At 41.4% G+C, this 18,997-nt stretch overlaps 1 protein-coding gene across 1 annotated transcript in view; it reads left to right on the plus strand.

Moving 5' to 3' along the window:
- The first annotated feature begins 218 nt into the window (after positions 1 to 218).
- The window catches only part of dok1b (docking protein 1b), a 26,854-nt gene continuing 8,075 nt past the window's right edge, over positions 219 to 18,997 (plus strand). The window contains exons 1-2 of the mRNA XM_080452240.1: positions 219 to 628; positions 14,924 to 15,250. Coding sequence (XP_080308366.1) covers positions 572 to 628; positions 14,924 to 15,250 — 384 coding nt within the window. The 5' untranslated portion in view covers positions 219 to 571. The remainder of the gene's footprint in view (positions 629 to 14,923; positions 15,251 to 18,997) is intronic.

An 18,997-nucleotide genomic window follows, 5' to 3' on the forward strand; every position in this document is an offset into this window, starting at 1 on the left:
GGTTATGATGGAACCAAGCAAAAGCACATGGTGTGTGTGTGTGTGTGTGTGTGTGTGTGTGCGCGCGTGTGCGTGCGTGCGTGCGTGCATTTTTACTAGTGCCAATGTCCTCATATGACAGAAAAAGAAAAAGAGAAAAAAAGAAAAACACTAGTGCGGGTGCAGAAGTGAAGTGAGGAGGAGGAGTGGAGGCAGACTGCGTAGCGCGTGGTGGAGGAGACGCAGGAGGAAGAGAAGAGGGAGCGGCGACACACGCACGCACACACACCGTCAAACGGACGTTAGATAACTCATCATTTATGAAGTCTCCTCACCACCATGAAACCAACCGCTTTATCTCTTCTCTGCGCGTCAAAAGCGTTTTATTAAAACTGGCGGAGAGCGGAAGTCAGATACAGGGGGAAGTTGGTGGAGGTGGTGGGGGTATTTATATGAACAATAAACCAGAAAACACGTTTTGTTATTTATTTTAACGTGAAGTTGAAGTTGAAACTCTCGGCACGGAGTCCAGAGGAGTTGGACTTGGGAGGAGTGGAGGTTTTGTTGTTGTTGTTGTTGTGTGAGGAGGGGGATGGATACCCACGTTAAGGAGGGACAGCTTTATGTGCAGCACCAGAAGTTTGGAAAGGTAAGTTAAGTCCAAATGTGGAAGATCTTTCTGTTCTTGTCGGACTATTAATTACGATTCTGCTCAGTAGTGGTGGAACAAGTATTCACTTTTTTTTTACTTAAGTAAAAGTATCAATACTGCAATATAGAAATACTCACAAGTAAAACTCTGGAATTCAAAATGTACTTGATTACTAAAAGTACAACAGTATTGGCATCAAAATGTACCAAAAGTATAAGTACTCATTATGCAGAATGTCGTATTTCACAAGTGTTCAAAATGTATACAAATCTTTTGAAAATAGCAGATCTACAAGCTCACAACTTGTGATATGTTGTGAGCTTGTAGATCTGCAATTTTCAAATAGCCGAAGTATATGGATAAAGAAGTGGTTAATGCATGTTTTGTAATAATAATACAAATCTACTAGTAACTAACTAGTAACTACAGTTGTCAATATTTCATTTGCCACTGGTATGTAGTGGAGTAGGAGTAAAAGTACTGAAAATTGGAAATACTCCATTAAAGTAAAAAATACCTCAAAAGTACAGTACTTGAGTAAATGTACTTAGTTACTTTCCACCACTGGGTAAGTCCAAATGTGGAAGATCATTCTGTTCTTGTCGGACTATTAATAATTAGGAAAAGCAACTGTGTAGCCATGCAGGGACCAGCTCTGCGTCACGACAAATAGCTCACATATTGATGCAATTACAGGCAACTCATTGTGTCCAGTTGCTTCAAAGACAGACCTAGACCAGACCTAGATGAAAGACTTATATCTGAGTGCTTCACTGGTCTGGTCTCACTCTGATCTGGTGTGTGTGTGTGTGTGTGTGTGTGTGTGTGTGTGTGTGTGTGTGTGTGTGTGTGTGTGTGTGTGTGTGTGTGTGTGTGTACAGGAGGGGGTTGCATGCCTTGCCCAAGGGGTAGGCTGCCTGCATCATTGGTTGTTGATGATGAGGGGATGGGGAGGGTCTAGAGTCCATTTCAGGATTTACAACCAGGAACGTGCATTTATTAGGCTAGACCAGTGCTTCTCAGAGTGGGGTCCGGGGACCCCCAGGGGCCCTTGAGGGGATTCAGTCCTAATGGACCGTTACAGGTCTCTGAGTTGTGGGGGTCCGTGGAATAATAATGCATACCAAACTGGAGGTCCTTGAAATTAAAATGTTTGATAACCACTGGGCTGCTGCACTATAGCCATGACATCAACTGAATCACAAGAATCACTGGCTTCTTTCAAAAATGGCCTGAAAAAGCATCCGTCAGATAGATATTAAATCCCCATGAAATGAGGGGTCATATACACTGGCACGGATTTACCTTTTTCTACTCTGTAAATATAGCTATTTGTATGACATGTATTAATACGTTAATATTCTATGCTCTGTTAATGAGTTGAAAATAGGAACACAATGGAAACAAGTCCCCAGGACTTTTTTTTGTGTTATCCTTTTAGCCCAAGCGTATTCAATCAATCAATCAATCAATTAAGCAAACAAACAAACAAACAAACAAACAAACAAACAAACAATTCAATTCAATTCAATTCAAAGGGCTTTATTGGCATGAGAAAACATACGTTTACATTGCCAAACAAACAAACAAACTGAATAGAATCCAAAAGACAAGACAACCTAGAAGTGTTTCAGTTATCCTGCAAACCGCACTTCTGAATGTGTTTAGACTATGTGGGAGTGGCAGGCCTTGCCTTGGACTTGGACTGTGAGTAGTGCAGTGGTTCCCCCCATGGGGGTCCGGGGACCTTTGGGGGGGGGGTCCCCAGCTACATGATTGATACTGTAGTCAAATGGCCCCGTACAGGTCTGTAACTCAGAGAGAGTTCAAATGCACTCTCAGAATAAATTAACACAGAAGATTTTACAGTGTCGATTTGGGTCCGAGTGAAAAAGAGAACTATCCAATGGGGGTCCCTGGTCTAATGCATATCAAACTGGGGGGGTCCTTGAAATTATAAAAGTTGAGAATCACTGTACGTGTGTGTGTGTGTGTGTGTGTGTGTGTGTGTGTGTGTGTGTGTGTGTGTGTGTGTGTGTGTGTGTGTGTGTGTGTGTGTGTGTGTGTGTGTGTGTCTCTCTCTCTACTACTGAACTATCATACAATAATAGAGGTAGGAATAGAGACCAAAATAATGCTGACACTCTACCTGACCCAGAGAAGCAAGGACATGTGCGTGTGTTTGACTTTTTTCTGTGAGTGAGCGAGTGAGTGAGTGAGTGTGTGTGTGTGGTTGTTTGGGAGGATGGTATAATCTAATGGTTTAGGGTTAGACTTTGTTGTGGCATGCCTGGCACAAATTGTGTGTGTGTGTGTGTGTGTGTGTGTGTGTGTGTGTGTGTGTGTGTGTGTGTGTGTGTGTGTGTGTGTGTGTGTGTGTGTGTGTGTGTGTGTGTGTGTGTCAGTGTATGTGTGTCAGTGTTAATTCTTGGCCTCGATGCAACCTTGTCACAGAGCACAGGATAAGAAGTCAACTCGTCTGATTTGTAAAGGGCTCTTTGTCTCTCTCTCTCCCGCTCTTGCTCGCTCTGTCTTTTTCTTTCCACCTCTCTCTCTCTCTCTCTCTCTCTCTCTCGCTCTGTCTGTCTCTTTCTGGTCATATGACATGGGCAACAAAACATCCAGGCTTCATTTCCTGCTCCGAAACAACCAGCCCTGAAGTGTGCATGTCTCCATGCTGTTTTGGAACACAATAAACTAGACTCGAGAGCAGAGCAGAATAGAATGGTTCTCCACTATGATACATTTTCAGTGCATTTAAGAGTGAGCCAAACTTAGAGTAGTGCGTAGTAGAATGGCGTCTCTGTCGGGTGGAAACCTCGTATGTCCAAAACTGTTACTTTTCAGGATTCAAATTCAAAAACAGCAAAAGTAGCAGATCAACAAGCTTCGCGCCACGTTTTTCGAGTTTGCAGATCTGCTACTTTTGTGTGACGCTGTAGTACGATCAATCAGGGCATTCATTTACGAAAAAAACACAAAAAGTTATAATATGGAGTTAGGAGGTTTTTGCCTGACAGCGCCGATGGATTAGAGCTTCCCTGACATTTCCAGCTCGAGACCCAAAAGCGAAATTTGGTGTCTCCTCGAGTCCCTACTATGCGTACAAAAATACATTATGAATTAACCACTTAAGCCCTATTTTAAAAATAGTGAAATGCATGTTGTGAGCTTATAGATTGTCTATTTTCACTATTTGGATATTTACAGTCACCACCCATAAGTGTTTAGACTGTGTAGAAGAACAGAAAAGAAAAGGTAATCTGAATGTCAAAGTGTCAAAATTGGGGTGAAGAATTCAGCAGGACCAAATAAACAAACTTTATGGCTGTCAGTGGACAACACACACACACACACACACACACACACACACACACACACACACACACACACACACACACACACACACACACACACACACACACACACACACACACACACACACACACACACGCCTGTTTCCACGTGTTGGAAAATGTGACTTAACTGTGTAGCCGTCACGTCCGACCACAGTTTCTGTTTGTGACTGACTTTATGACAGCATGTGAACAAATGGCCTATGAGGGCTATTGGGTCAATGACATGTAAAGTTTCTAAAAAGTTATTTTTTTTAGCATCTGAAAGACAGAAAAGATATTATAAAAAATATACAAATGAATGCATTCATATACAATAGCTATTCACATCATATGATCATATTATGACATGCCCTGGCCTTTGTAGGGACATGCAGTGGTGTGGTCTAATCTAACCTACAAATAAACAGAACTGTCAGATATGTTTTTAAATTGGAGACTAGCTATAATATATGTTGAAACTCTTTATTAGGATTAACCCCTTGAGATGTAGCACCTCGTTTTCGAGGGTTGTGAACACTCAATACAAAACAATTTACAAAAAAACAGAAAATGAGAACAGAAATAAGATGCAAAGATTTGAGTTACAAATGCTAGCTTTAAAAAACATATTATTTACCAGTTCTTAGCGCAGCACTCGGAGCTTGTATATCTGCTATTTTTGAATAGCCAAAAGTTTAAAATAATGGTTATAGCTAAAAAAAATTAAATGACACAGATGCGTTCCCGGATTGAATAGGTTAATAAAGTCAGGCTATTTAATCTGAAATGCACCTGCTCGCTCTCTCGCTCCACCTACACTCCTGCTCAAATGCTGAGATTACAATCATTGCTACAGCAATTGCTGCTGCTTACCATTCTTGCTACATTTCATGATCATCACCCCTACCGTACACATTTATACTTAGTTGCACCAGTGTGTCGCGCACCAAAAATCACAGATCCACAAGCCCACAACACATCCACACTGTGAGCTTGTAGATCTGATATTTTCGGGACTTCATCTTCTCTGCAGCAGGCAGCCTTTTACAAAGCTTCGCCCGCTGCTTTGTAAACCAATCATGTCACTGCCCCATTTTTCTTTTCTTCTCTAGAAACACAAGTTACATTTTCCTCTAGTCTCTAGTTGAGTGAAACATACTGACTTGTGAGTTGTGAGTTTACCCCAACCTCCACCCTAACATCCACCTGTAGACTCTGAATCTGGATTTCCCCTGGGGGAAGTTTTCTATCAACACTGCCTCTTCTCTCATTTGCTAAGCTTTAAGGTAGCTGTGCTTGCAGGGAGTGAAAATGTCAATGCCTATTAGACACCAAAATAAACTATATACTGCCATTCATTCTCAATAAATCTGTGTGACTGAACTTTTCCTCAGCTTTGATAGCGCTACTAACCGTTGCTAATACATTTATTCATGCATTACATCAAATCAAATCCACATTAAATGAATGAAGAGTTTTTCAGAGGTTTTGTGTGCTTACTGTGCTAGAAGTTTGTGGAGATCCGGCCAGTATACTGCAGTGATGGAATACTGCAGTGATGGACTGATGTTGACATGGCTCAGATCGAATAAAAATGTGTTCTTGTATCTTACTGTGGTGCTTGCTGAGCCTGCTTTATTCTCTTGTATTCGTCCTAAGATTAGTTCCTAAACTTGCTACAGCAGCAGAGGAGTCTGTTGATTTTTTGAGTGCTAAATTAATACTCAGGATTTTGCAGGATCCTGGATTTTGCATCTTCCTTTTAGCTCTCCCTCTCTCTCTCTCAAAGACATGCTTGCACGTACGCACACACTTTCTACTTCCCTGAGGCTTCCTAAATCATACAAACAGACTAATGTAACGTGGTCTCATGTAATAAAACGCTTTGGGGAGGAAAAGTTTTTACAGTTTAGGCAGGCCTTGGTGGAATTTTGGTGCACAGCACAACCATGTCTCTCATCTCTTCTTTGACACTAAAAGCTAAAAGTGAACGACCATCAACACATTTTCCAGCTGACATTTGTTGTATGTCTCAGTCATACAACAAAGTCTGTGGAGATCAGGGCAGTTACAATTTACAAGTTTAATTCTGTCATGAACTGATTCGAACTGGACGTTTTTGTGAACCATCCATGCACCCACTGCATTCTACTTTTTAACAGGGACTTGTGTGTAACTGATCGCCTCATGATTGTCCTTGTGTGCAGATGAAATTCATGCATTCAAGTTTGATGTTAACATGAATCCACTGACCTTTGCCACTGAGCCCATCTCCAAAGGAGAAACCCAGGTCCTTGATCTGGATAAAAGTTTCAACACCATAGTCACACACGGCAAATCCAATCTACAAGCTCACAACGTGTTGCAATATGCCACGTTGTGAGCTTGTAGATCCGGTATTTATTTTTGGAACGCAACGGCATGCTTCAGTCTGACTGGAGTGTTACTTCATTTGGAGTGGGGTGGCTTAGACATAATAGTATGAACGCATTAAAACATCTGTATGTAAACAGTGCACTGCACTCGCTGTGTTGACCTCTGTACTACAGTGCAGTACCACTGGTTCCTCATGATGATGACATGTTGGTTTGGAGGAGTAGCAGAAGTAGGGGAAGCTCTGAGGTTACAGCAGCACATCTGTGGTCAAAGCAGTGGTCTGTCCCACACACACACTTCCTCTCTCTTTCTCCTTCTGTCACTCGCTCGCAGTCGACCCTTAAAGGACACAATTAATGGCACGCTCTTCCTCTCAGAGCCTACTGAAAAAACATGCAAGGACAACACAAGACATGCACACACACACACACACACAAACACACACACACACACACACACACACACACACACACACACACACACACACACACACACACACACACACAACACAGCCTTGGACATGTGTGCGTGTCTGCAGAGAAACACACAGTACATGCAGACTAGAGATAGTCTGCATGTACATGTATATATGTACTGCATGTACATACATAGATCATTATTTGACTTTTTTGACGGCATCATTATCGGTTATTATGCAGCCACTTTTTACCTCTTTCAACCAGTAAAAAAGGTTTTCAAAATAGCCGATCTACAAGCTCACAGTGCGTCGCAACGTGATAGGTTGCGAGCTAATGAATTAATTTTCTTATAAGTAAAATGCACTTTTCTTTTTTCTTTTTTTTACAAAATGTCGGTCAAAATATCGTCAATCAGAGGTCTAGGGCTGTGTCATACTAAAATTTTGGTATCAAAAGAGAAACACGCGAGCGCGCGCACACACACACACACACACACACACACACACACACACACACACACACACACACACACACACACACACACACAGTTTGGTCTGTCTGTGGCGGGTGGAGACATGGTAGGCTGGTGTGGTTTACATGGGAACATGACAGACAGCGGAGAGTTTGAACAACCAGCATGTGGATAAACGTGTCCATCTGACAGGACGTGCTTCAGACCTCTGTGTGTTTTTCTTTCATCCAAAAGAAATGGCTGAGAGGTTTTCTCTAAGTCTGATCTACTGGTCACTCACTAAACACTAGGGTCTGCAGAGGACAGCCATAACCACTTACTGTAATCCCTATATACTTTGCTGTATGGCAAATAGCAAAAAAAAACAGCAGATGATGCAATGTGCTGTGAGCTTGTACATCTGCTATTTTAGTGCATGGGAAAAAGGTAAACAGAAATAAAACAAATTTTAACACTGAAACGATGCAAGTCGGGCACGATGCAAGTTGGAATGTGTTGTACCCATTGTCAGACACCCGTTGTACTCGTCTGTCTGTCTGTCCGTCCGTCCGTCTGTCTGTCTGTGTCCCTTTTATGTCCATGGAGATCTCTGAATCTGTCACTCCTTGTCCCTATAATGCCCATACATGGAAATCCCTGATGTCATCAGTGTATATGTTACATATATACCCTTATATGGGCATATAACACACAACGCATAGCCGACCAACTGTTGAAAGTTGGTTTATTTCGTCGCGAATTTGTGAAAGTGAAGTGTATTTGGTGAAATATACCAAACCCACTTCCTGTGTGTGTGTGTGTGTGTGTGTGTGTGTGTGTGTGTGTGTGTGTGTGTGTGTGTGTGTGTCTGTGTGTGACTGTGTGTGACTGTGTGTGACTGTGTGTGTGTGTGTGTGTGTGTGTGTGTGTACACTACTGTACTGGTGTACCGTGTTACACAGTGCACAGTGACACACCCCCCCCCAACACGCTCACGCACAAGCACACGCACACACACACACACACACACACACACACACACACACACACACACACACACACACACACACACACACACACACACACACACACACACACACACACACACACACACACAGAGAGAACAGTAAGGCTTCAGATGCTCTGTACTGAAAGTTTATCTGATCATTATACTGACTACTGGGCATGATAACAAACAAATAAGATAACAAATTGATGCCAAATGTCACGAGACGATATTTATCACTCACAATATATATTTAAAAAAAATAAATGACTGAAATCTGTAGGACTCAACATTTCATTAATTCATTTCCTATTTGCGTGTCATAACATAAGATGTGTGTAATATAGCTGAGTAGATTCTAAAGTTCAGTAGTCAACCCATCTGTGGTTAATGAGATGCACTCACGCTTGATTCAGGGATTAAAGTAAAAACTAATCTCACGACTGGAAAGTTGTGTTATGCCGTCCCAATCTGTGATTTGTGCAACAGTGTGAAAGGAGTCCTCCACACTAGTGCTGTGTTTCCTAAACAATTATGTTTTGGTATTATTATCATTCTAATCCTATGTTCCTGCTGTTCTATATACAACAAGAACTAACACACACCCAGTAGATTATTACAAAAGTTGCTTTTAAAAAAAAGTTGTCAACACTTCCATAGATTTCACAATTTCACACAAATAGTGGTGCATAAATTAATTTTTTTTTTTAATTTTTATCCCGCGATTTTTGTAACCCATTTTTTTCACCCGGTGCCAATTTCCTAAGTGATCCTGGGCACTACACCAGCCCTACACCAGTATTACACCTGTCACCCCACAGTAGGGAGGCCAGGGCCGAGCTCATGCTTCCTTCAGGCATGAGAGCCAACTGACCTTCTTGTCACCTGACAGGGGGGAGTTTCCCTGGTTGGACGTAGCAAAAATTGATTTTAATAAATAAAAACGACTTTCAAATATAAACTGATCCACAATAAATGGGCTATTTTAGCAATATTTTGCGTGACACCATTGTACAACAAAGTATAAGTATGTTTTTCAAATGAAAACATGAACACAGCCGCACACTTCTCGATTATTTGATTAATCTATAAAGTAATCGATAGAATAGTCTCTAAGAAGATAATCGACAGTTGTAGCCCCTACACACACATATGTTAATTAGAAAAATAAATATTAATATAATGAGCCAGAAACGTCAACGACACTGTTCGGTCTGATCATCTAGTCAAGGGGATTACTGGTTTGAACCGTTAGATGATAAGACAGAACAGAACAGTGTCGTTGTCCTTTCAGTTGATCATGAACTTTGGGGGTGGCCATAGCTGAATGGTTAGAGAGCCTGCCTGGGAAACCAGAGGTCCAAGGTTCAATTCCAGACCTCAGCAATGAGTCAGAAGTGTCCCTGAGCAAGACACTTAACTCTTCCCCCCGCCGTGCTCCTCTGTGGGCAGCACTCAGCTGGGTGAAGCTGAAAACAGAAGTTCCCACGGGGGATGAAAAAGGTCACACAAAAAAAACGTAAAGGCCAACATGACATTATACTAAAAGTTATTTATTGTTTGCTAATGTCACAGCTGCAGAAATGAGGAAATGAACACACATGATGAAGGCTAGTAAGGAAGTCTCTCTCTCTCTCTGTGGTGTGTCTACTTTGCATAATTTCCACTCATTGTATTGCTGGTTGATAACGGTCTGTTACCTTATTTGGGATAGCTTTTAGATCATCAACTCTCACATACATACTTGTGTGTGCGTGCGTGTGTGTGAATGCGAATGCATGAGCTCATGAGATGTACAACATATCGGCAAGATATTTTATTTGATGTTTGTTTTGTTGTATGAAGTGTCATATTTGTACATGGCTAATGACCAAAATAAACTATTACTACTACATGCACACGTGACGTGTGCAGACACATACTGTACACACTCTGGAACCATTAGCGGGAAACAAAGAGGATCCTGGGTAATGACAGTCCCACACATTTCCTGTCCTTTTTGGCACTTACGTTGCATTTGTACAGTATGTCTGTGAGGGCAGCCTGATCTGGTGAGGGAGTGTGTCTAATTTTGCGTGTGTGAGTGCATGTGTGTGCCTGTGCAGATGCACATTATGCATGCATGCATGCATGTGTGTGGGTGCATGCATGTGCGTGTTCGAGAGTGAACGCGCTGTGAATGCATGCATATAGGGCTGCAACTATCTTCTAAGTGATTATTCTAACAATTACAAACGTTTAATCAAATAACCGAGAAGCACGTTTTGGGGATTTATTTTTATTTTTATATATCAATGAATCGACTTTCTAATTTATATTTGACTAAATCAGTTAGTCTGATTAACCACTTAATTAGTTGAACTGTTGCACTCCTACTGTACTGTGTGGTGGAGTACTGTATTCAAGAGAGTGACAGCATGCTCATGCACACTGCAGACTCCTGAGCTTCAGTTGAACGACGTTTAACCTGCAGCATTATTATGTTGTGATGGTTAAATATGTCAAAATGGTTAAGCTTGTATTATAGATCTGCTTTTTTTTTGGTCGTTGCTATTTTTGAAATAGGGCTGAAGTGGTTAACTGAGTGTGTAAAAGGCAGCTACACACAGTACGACTTTTAAAGTGGTCGGGGGGTCATCAGATCGTGGATTTCACACTACACAAGTCTATACGATCTAAGACTATGCGATTGATCGCTGACAAGGGACCACACACACTGTAAGATTTCACCAGGAGGATGCGATCCATTCCAGACCCGATACATACTTTTGTTTTTATTCATTTTAAACGAAGTCTCGCGAAAACGTGCAAGGCCCCTGTGATCTATGCACAAGACTGAGACAGGACGCTATTGATTGATATTAAATCATTCTCTATTTCTCTGTATGTCTCTATCTCTCTCTCTCTCATGAATACACAGGACCTCAAATGGAAACAAGCCCTGAGAGGCCTTATCTGGGTTATCCTTTTAGCATTCTTTTGCATAAATTTGTGCCACCGTGCCTTTTTTTGCAAACTATTTGTATTCAATCAATTAATTCTCTCCTCTCTCTGCACGCAGCAACCCTCCCGGTTCTGTACTCTCATTGGCTGTAGCACGGATGTCCTCGCAGAGTATCATACTGTATAATTTCCAGTCGGCGACAAAGCCAAATATCAAAAGTGCTAGATATCTAGAAACGCTCTGGAAGGCATCGCCAAGAGCTAGAATCGCGGCCCGTTCGTCTCGCAGAGCCTTTCACACACAGCGAGCAAAACCTGGGCGAGCCAAAAAGGTCCCCGACAGCATAATCGGAGAAAATATCTTGCAGTGTGTAGTAGCCCTAAGGCCCCATATTTACAGAACGTCAAGTCAAAAATAGCAAAACAACAATCAATGTCAAATATAGATACAGTAAGATTCTAGAGATCTAATTCTTTTTTTTAGTACCTCAGTTACTTCTGCAAGTAAAGGTTATCACTTAGCAGCACATATAGTAAATGTGCCAAACTTGGCGTGTGTGGGCAATTCGCACTAGGACGACGCCCTTCCGCCCTAGCATACAGAAATTGAGAGTGCCAGTGTGACGGCCTGTATTGCAGAGACTGACATGGCGTCAGGTCTCAGGGATTGTGTAGGTTATAGTATATACATTACATACAGGGACAGTACCTGTATGTATGCCCCCGCGGCTATACGTACGATTAGAACAGCGTCACCATGCAAATACACCTCTCTCTCTCTTTTGTTCTGCCTCTTCCTCTTTCCAATTTGCATGGTGTGAATGCAAGTGATATGTTTGCACAGCTGTCATACTGAGTGATGTTATTGTCTCATAACACTTTATACTGAGCTTATTTTTTGCTAAACACACACACACACACACACACACACACACACACACACACACACACACACACACACATGCACGAGTGGACGGACGCACGCACGCACACACACACACACACACGGACACACGGGGACACACACACACACGAACATTGAATATAACGCCTCATCAGTTCTAGGATCTTGTATTGTGTGATGGATGGCAGCATGTTTGTTCAGTGTCACAGTGAAAAGAGATACAACCATTTATAGACAGTGCAGTCTAGTACCAGTTTGGCAATAACTTCCTTTTCAACTATTGCCCTCCTGTTAGCATTAGTGTTGTTGAGTACATGGTGGTGTAAGAGAGGTTACTTTTGGGTTAAAGTTGAAGGAAGCGGTCCGACTCCTTAACCTATGCAATCAAATCATCAGGACTATTTCACGGTAAAAGTCACCCATAAATAATGAATATATACTGTGCATATATAGCAATATCACCCAAGAGGGATTGCTAGTATACTGTAACTGTATATCAGCATGGCTGTGATTCAGTCATAGATATGAGGCCGCAGGTCCACAGGGGTCCATTTTTACTCACTGAGGATTTTCCTGTGAACTAACATGCTGTATTTGTTTAACAGCAGCAGCTTAAATGTGGTGTAAGTGATATGTTTTTGTAAAAAATAAAGATTTTTTTTGTTCAAATGTTAAAGCTCTATATTCCCATAGTAATCATTGCTATGGATTGTTTGTTCAGTAACAAGGGTCTCCACGTCTTTCCAGCTCTTTAGTTAACAGAAAATACATTCTCAGGGATACTGATGTCATCCAATCTGGAGAGAGAACCATACAAAGGTCATTTATCAGCTTCAGTGTTCCAATTCCAAATAATGTTTCGGTTTCATCACTTCCAATTTCTCTTGTTTATCCTCTTTGAGTTCTCTCTCCCGATTGGATAACTTTGGTGTAAACACGTATTTCTGACCTGGAGAGACGGGCAGAACAGAACACTGTCACTAAATAAACACTTAATAGCAATGATTGCTATTGGAATATAATATTTAACACTTATTTTAACTACAACAAAAATATACAGTATATCACTTTCAACCCGTTAACACTCTGTGTGTGAGTCTGTTCTCTACATTGCTTGCATTATTGCATAATTACTCATCTTCTTGTTGCTGTGTTTCTGTGATGTGAAATGTCACAAATACTGTAGTAATCGGGTTATTCATAAACAACACATTGTCACTATGGCCATTGTTAGCGCTGAGCAGCTCTGAGTGGACACACACACACACACACACACGCACACACAGGGCCACAGCTGTATCCCCTACTGCTTGGTGGCATTAATGTGACATGTTGGTCATATCCCTGCAGCTCCCAGAGGAGGAAGAGGCTATTGTTAGCTGGGACTTCCTCACTTCGGCACGATACAAACTGTTAAGTTAACCCATCAAGACCGGGAAAGCATCATTTTTACATTTGAACCACTTTAAAACATTGTTTCTACTTTGCAAAATTAGCAGATATACAAGCTTGTAGATCTGGTATTTTAGAAAAATCATGAAAATGTGTGCAAATCTTTCAATATATATATTCTTAAAGGTGAGGTTAAGACTTTGACAGGGGCCAGTTTGGAATTGCAGCCTCCTGAAGGTGTTTCTTTAGGGCAGTTTTGAAAAGTGAGTAGGATTTTACACTCCTTCACTCCTTTTGGTAGGGCATTCCACATTTTTGTTGCATAGCGTGAGAACGAGTTCATTCCCTTTGTTGTGCCAAATCTGGGTTGAACATGATCCGTGGAGCTGCCTCTGGTGTTGTGATTGTGGACTTCATTTACGTTTTTGAAGTATTTTTGACAGGTACAGGTACAGGTAACTCAAATCTTTGCTTTTGGGGTTCCCTGGAACTAAATATTTTGAGATGGTGGTCCGCGGCCAAATACATCAAATGTTGGCAGTCCTTGGCATGAAAAAGTTTGAGCCACCACTGATGTAGCAACATACGTTTTTCAGAAAACTGTTAGGATTTAGAAGACATTTGTAGAATCGGCCTCAGGTCTAAATGGGCTAAAGTGCAGCAAAGCAATCTCCCTGTAACAATGGTGCTTCATCCTCTCAAGTACACACACACACAGCACACGTTGGCAAGACACAGAGAGACATGTGGTGATGGGGTGACCGAAATGAATTGTCATCTTTGGATTTTTAGGATTGTTCGGTTTCTATTAGGGCTCTTTTCCCCTCATAATTGTTTTTGCAGCAGTGGTTGTTTTTTAGGCCAACTGATGGTTTCGGTCTCACGGTTGGCCATTGTTTTGTTTTGTTCCCCGTTTTGGTTTTATACGTGAATACTGAAAAATGCTGACACCAAACATTGGCCAAGCAGCACTTATTTGGGGTTTTGCCTCTAGCTGCAGCAGTAGTATAGTGATTAAATCTAGGTGACTGCTGAATGAATGTACAGGAAACCCTTGTGTGCATAAAAGACTGTTAGATTTCTTACGGCAGAACATCATAAACCCCATTCTAAATAGGTTAGTACTGAGGTACACTGGTGTGCCATGGGACAAGTCCAGGTGTGCCTTTGGATTTTGTGACGACTACACATGATTATTATTGCAATATATAAAACAACGCAAACATTCATGAATAATGTTTTTGTTTGCTACATCAGTACTTTGTGCACACTCATTTCCCAATACAGAGGCAAATTATATATCCTAAAGAAAATGTTACCTTTTTATTTGGCATTCGTGAATAAAAATAAACGTTTAAATAAAGGCTGTTTTGTATCTTATGTATATGAACACAGTTGTGCAACTGTGTTAGACTAACTGTACCCTCTCTTCTTTCTCCACCCCCAACCCTTCCTCCAACCAGAAATGGAAGAAGAACTGGTTCGTCCTCTACCCCGCCAGTCAGAACGGCATCGCCCGCCTCGAATTCTTCGACTCGCCGTCGGGCAGCGGGGGTGCGGCCGGCGGGGTCGGGGGAGGAGTTGGGACCAACGAGAAGACCCGGAAGCTGGACAAGAAGATCATTCGCCTGTCGGAGTGCATCTCCATCCTGCCCGCCGTCACCGAGACCTGCCCCAAAGAAAACATGGCCGCCTTCTGCGTGGAGACAGTGGAAAAAACGCACGTCTTCGCAGCGGAGAAGAGTGTGACTGCACAGTGGGTGGAGATCATGTGCGATATCGCCTTTCAGGTAGATATTTTATAGTTTATTCAACAACTTTGAACTCCCATTTTGGACATGTCAGTATAGGCAAAAGTGTTCTTGTGAAAATAGCTGATCTACAAGCTCACAATGTGTTGCGATGGGACATTGTGAGCTTGTAAATTGGTTGTTTTTGCTATTCGTCATATGACAAAGTATATAGGACTCAAGTGGTTAAAAAGAACATATGCTTTATTAATCTCCATAGGGATTCTTTTGGAAGGGGAAGGGAACTGGGGATATCCAGCTCATGGCTGCTCAGATGGTCATGATGAGCGCTTGGTGGGGAGCTATTAGGGGTTCAGTCTGTTAGTGGTTAAGTGTCTTAAGGCGAATATGCGAATATACGCAAAATTCTGACTCGTTCCGAATAATTAAAAGACGCTTTTTCGCTTCGCTCCATGGAAGCTTGCATTGACTTTATAAGGTTTTTTAAAAAAAACGTATTATTCGCATGAAAAAAATCGCCCCGGTGTGTAAGGACCTTTACTCAGGGACATTTCGACACGTATGCAAGGGGCGGGCGTGGGAGGTGAACCGGTGACCTACTAATTACCAGACAGCCTCTACCCACTCAGCTATGGCCGCCACAATGATAGTGACAGTTACACATGCACAATGATAAACTGTAGAGACACTTATCAGATGTGGTGCATTAGTTTACAGCCTAACCCCCAGGAGGGCTCAGGAAGTGTGTGGGACTATTTGTAAGCTCCGAGAAGATGGCGTGAGATAAGCTTGCTTGCATGGAAAAAGAGAATGTGTGTGTGTGTGTGTGTGTGTGTGTGTGTGTGTGTGTGTGTGTGTGTGTGTGTGTGTGTGTGTGTGTGTGTGTGTGTGTGTGTGTGTGTGTGTGTGTGTGTGTGTGTGTGTGTGTGTGTGTGTGTGTGTGTGTGTGTGTGTGTGTGTGCTGTGTGTGTGTGTAAATCTTTCGGAAACAGTTCAATGTATAGTATGATGAAATTTCTAATTTCACTACGATTCAATTTGTCATGTTCATTTCATACAAATTAATTTCAATGCATTAAAATACATTGAATTCACAGTAACTGCATGACCTGATTGACTCAGTATTAGTGGACTTTAGACAACAAGTACTACACCAAGCTTCAAGTTCTCAGCATATTTATTGTCAATAAGTGCCATATTTAATTAAATTCTGTTTTGGCCAAAAAAGTATTGATTATAATTGATTATAACCAGTGTTGTAGTGGAGGGTATACAAACGTATACCCTCTAAAACAATTAGTTTTCAGTGGGCATTTTGTATACTCACTTCTATGCACAGAAATCAGTTTCAGTGTAGTCGTAAATATAAATGATTCAATACATATTGATTTGGAACATTTCTAACTGTTTCAATACTCATTTGCCACACTAGCGATACCAGCCGCAGTTCTCCTATGACTCTTCTTGCCACCCACCCACACACACACACACACACACACACACACACACACACACACACACACACACACACACACACACACACACACACACACACACACACACACACACACACACACACACACACACACACACACACACACACACACACCACCAGTGTTGCCATGTCTGCTTATTATGTAAATATTGGTAGTTGCGGATTGTGGTTTGTTTTGGGCTTGTTTCTAAAGTGTAGTTGTTTATTTGGGCTTAATTCCTAAATGTTGTTTAAACCAGTGGTTCTCAAACATTTTCATGTGAAGGACCCCCAAATCAATATGTATTTGTCCACGGACCCCCATCTAAAATATTTTCTGCCAGGGACCCTGTACCAGATTTGTGTTGTTATAATGTTAAAAAAATAAATACAAATATATCATTAACACTACCACCGCCAAGCCCGTAGCCTACGGGCCGATAAATCCAACCGTATAGCGCCGATCCCGTAGCCTACGGGCTGTGGTGCTTTTTCCTTTTTTTCCGAAAAAAAAAAACTTTTTTAAATTTTCTATACGGAACATTTCATTGTAACACCACCGGAAACGGAATTATTCTGTTTTGCCGATCCCGTTGGCCTCCATTCTAAAGCGCACACTGAAACGCCATTTTCTTCGATTGTAGTTTTTCTCCTCGCTGATCACTGTTTAACATAAACCGTTCTAACTACAACATGGCGGCTCCGTTTGACACGTGGTTTTCACTGGTAGACGCAGGGAGATGTCCGCGATGTTTACAAACAGTGCACAGCTCAATCTTAAGGATTTTAACAAGGTCTATGGCGACGTGAAAAAAACAAAAAACAACAATAAAACGTTGGCACTGGTGAGTACATTATGAGATTAACCTCTGGCGGTCAATGTGTTAAAAAAAAGAAATTGACCTGGTTGCTTATTTCTCTCGCAGAATCTGGCAACACTGCACACAACACAACACAAACCCTCCTCTTAGTACTGTTCTCGGCTCTCCTCACTCAACTTGTTTTGTTTGGTCCATTTCAAAACAGAGGTCACATTGTTATAGTGTGTGGGTGTTAACTTGATAAAGATGCTAAGTGTGCAGAGACTCTGTGAATGGTAGGCCTATCGAGTGACAAATATAAGGTACTCTGGACAACAGTCCAATGATTGGGTTTCCTTTTGATTTGATTTGGCTTAACGTTTGTTCAGTGCGTTGCATTTGAGACAAATTAACAAGGAAAGACAGCAAGGATATACCAGCAAGCCCAGATGCAAGCTAGGGGAAGTGCAACATTGGAGTAAGCAGACCAGTGCCAACTGCTAACATAGAGCAAATTTAGTACATTTGGTGCAATACTTTGATGATGATGATGGTAATGATGATGATATTAGATCTTTTTAAGACACAGGGTAGCCACCTTATGTTTTGTCTGTCATTTTAATACCTCTATTTGCATGTTTCTGTGTGGTGATCATGTGAAAATTCCACTTTCAGAATTAATCAAGTATATATACTCATATCATCATGCCCCAAGACTATACAATATTCTTTCATCTATAACTATAGCAGAGTAAGCAGACATAGTGATTTTTTTACTAATATAAAAAAACATATGCCCTCAACTTGTGTGTTTTCCCCATGGTATCAAATATCAAAACTGTTCAGGTTTTCTTTTTTTGTGTGATTACACAAGGCAGAGCACATGACATTTGTAGTGAATCAAATCACGTGAATAAATGCAAATGTTCCTTTGAAAACAGTCAATAAATCAATGATGATGGTGATGTTGATGAACAGTGGTTGAACTGTTGAACAGAACTGAATGGTTGAACAAAACCCCACTGTCTCTTCAGTGTGGGACCATTATGAAGCAAACATTAGCTGCAGCAGAAGTCAAGTGACTTTGCAAAAACACTACTGGCACATACAGTACTTATAAGAAGCCAGTTCACAATTTGACATTTCTCAGTTGACTACTCTATCACTTTAGAGGTGCATCATGGAACTTTCCTGTTCTTCTACGAATTTGAACCCAGGTCTCGTGCGCAAGTGCTGAAATGTTTACCACTGAGCTAATAGAGCCTGCCTGCTTGGGGAGAAATAGAATTTTGACCTTCAGATCAAAATCCGTGTCAATCCAGAAACAGGACAGACGTTGTGTCCAACCTAGACACAGAATCTAAATGTCTCAGTAGAACAGCAGGGAGACCAAATACAACCACACCAATTGTAAAGGTTTATTGTTGTATTAACATACTCTTATCATACAGATTGGACCAAATAACATTTTATTCACAACATTTCTTTACATAATTTAAGTTGACCTGCCAA

Source organism: Gymnoscopelus braueri (genome assembly GCF_963280865.1).
Source record: "Gymnoscopelus braueri genome assembly, chromosome: 15".
Taxonomy (NCBI): domain Eukaryota; kingdom Metazoa; phylum Chordata; class Actinopteri; order Myctophiformes; family Myctophidae; genus Gymnoscopelus; species Gymnoscopelus braueri.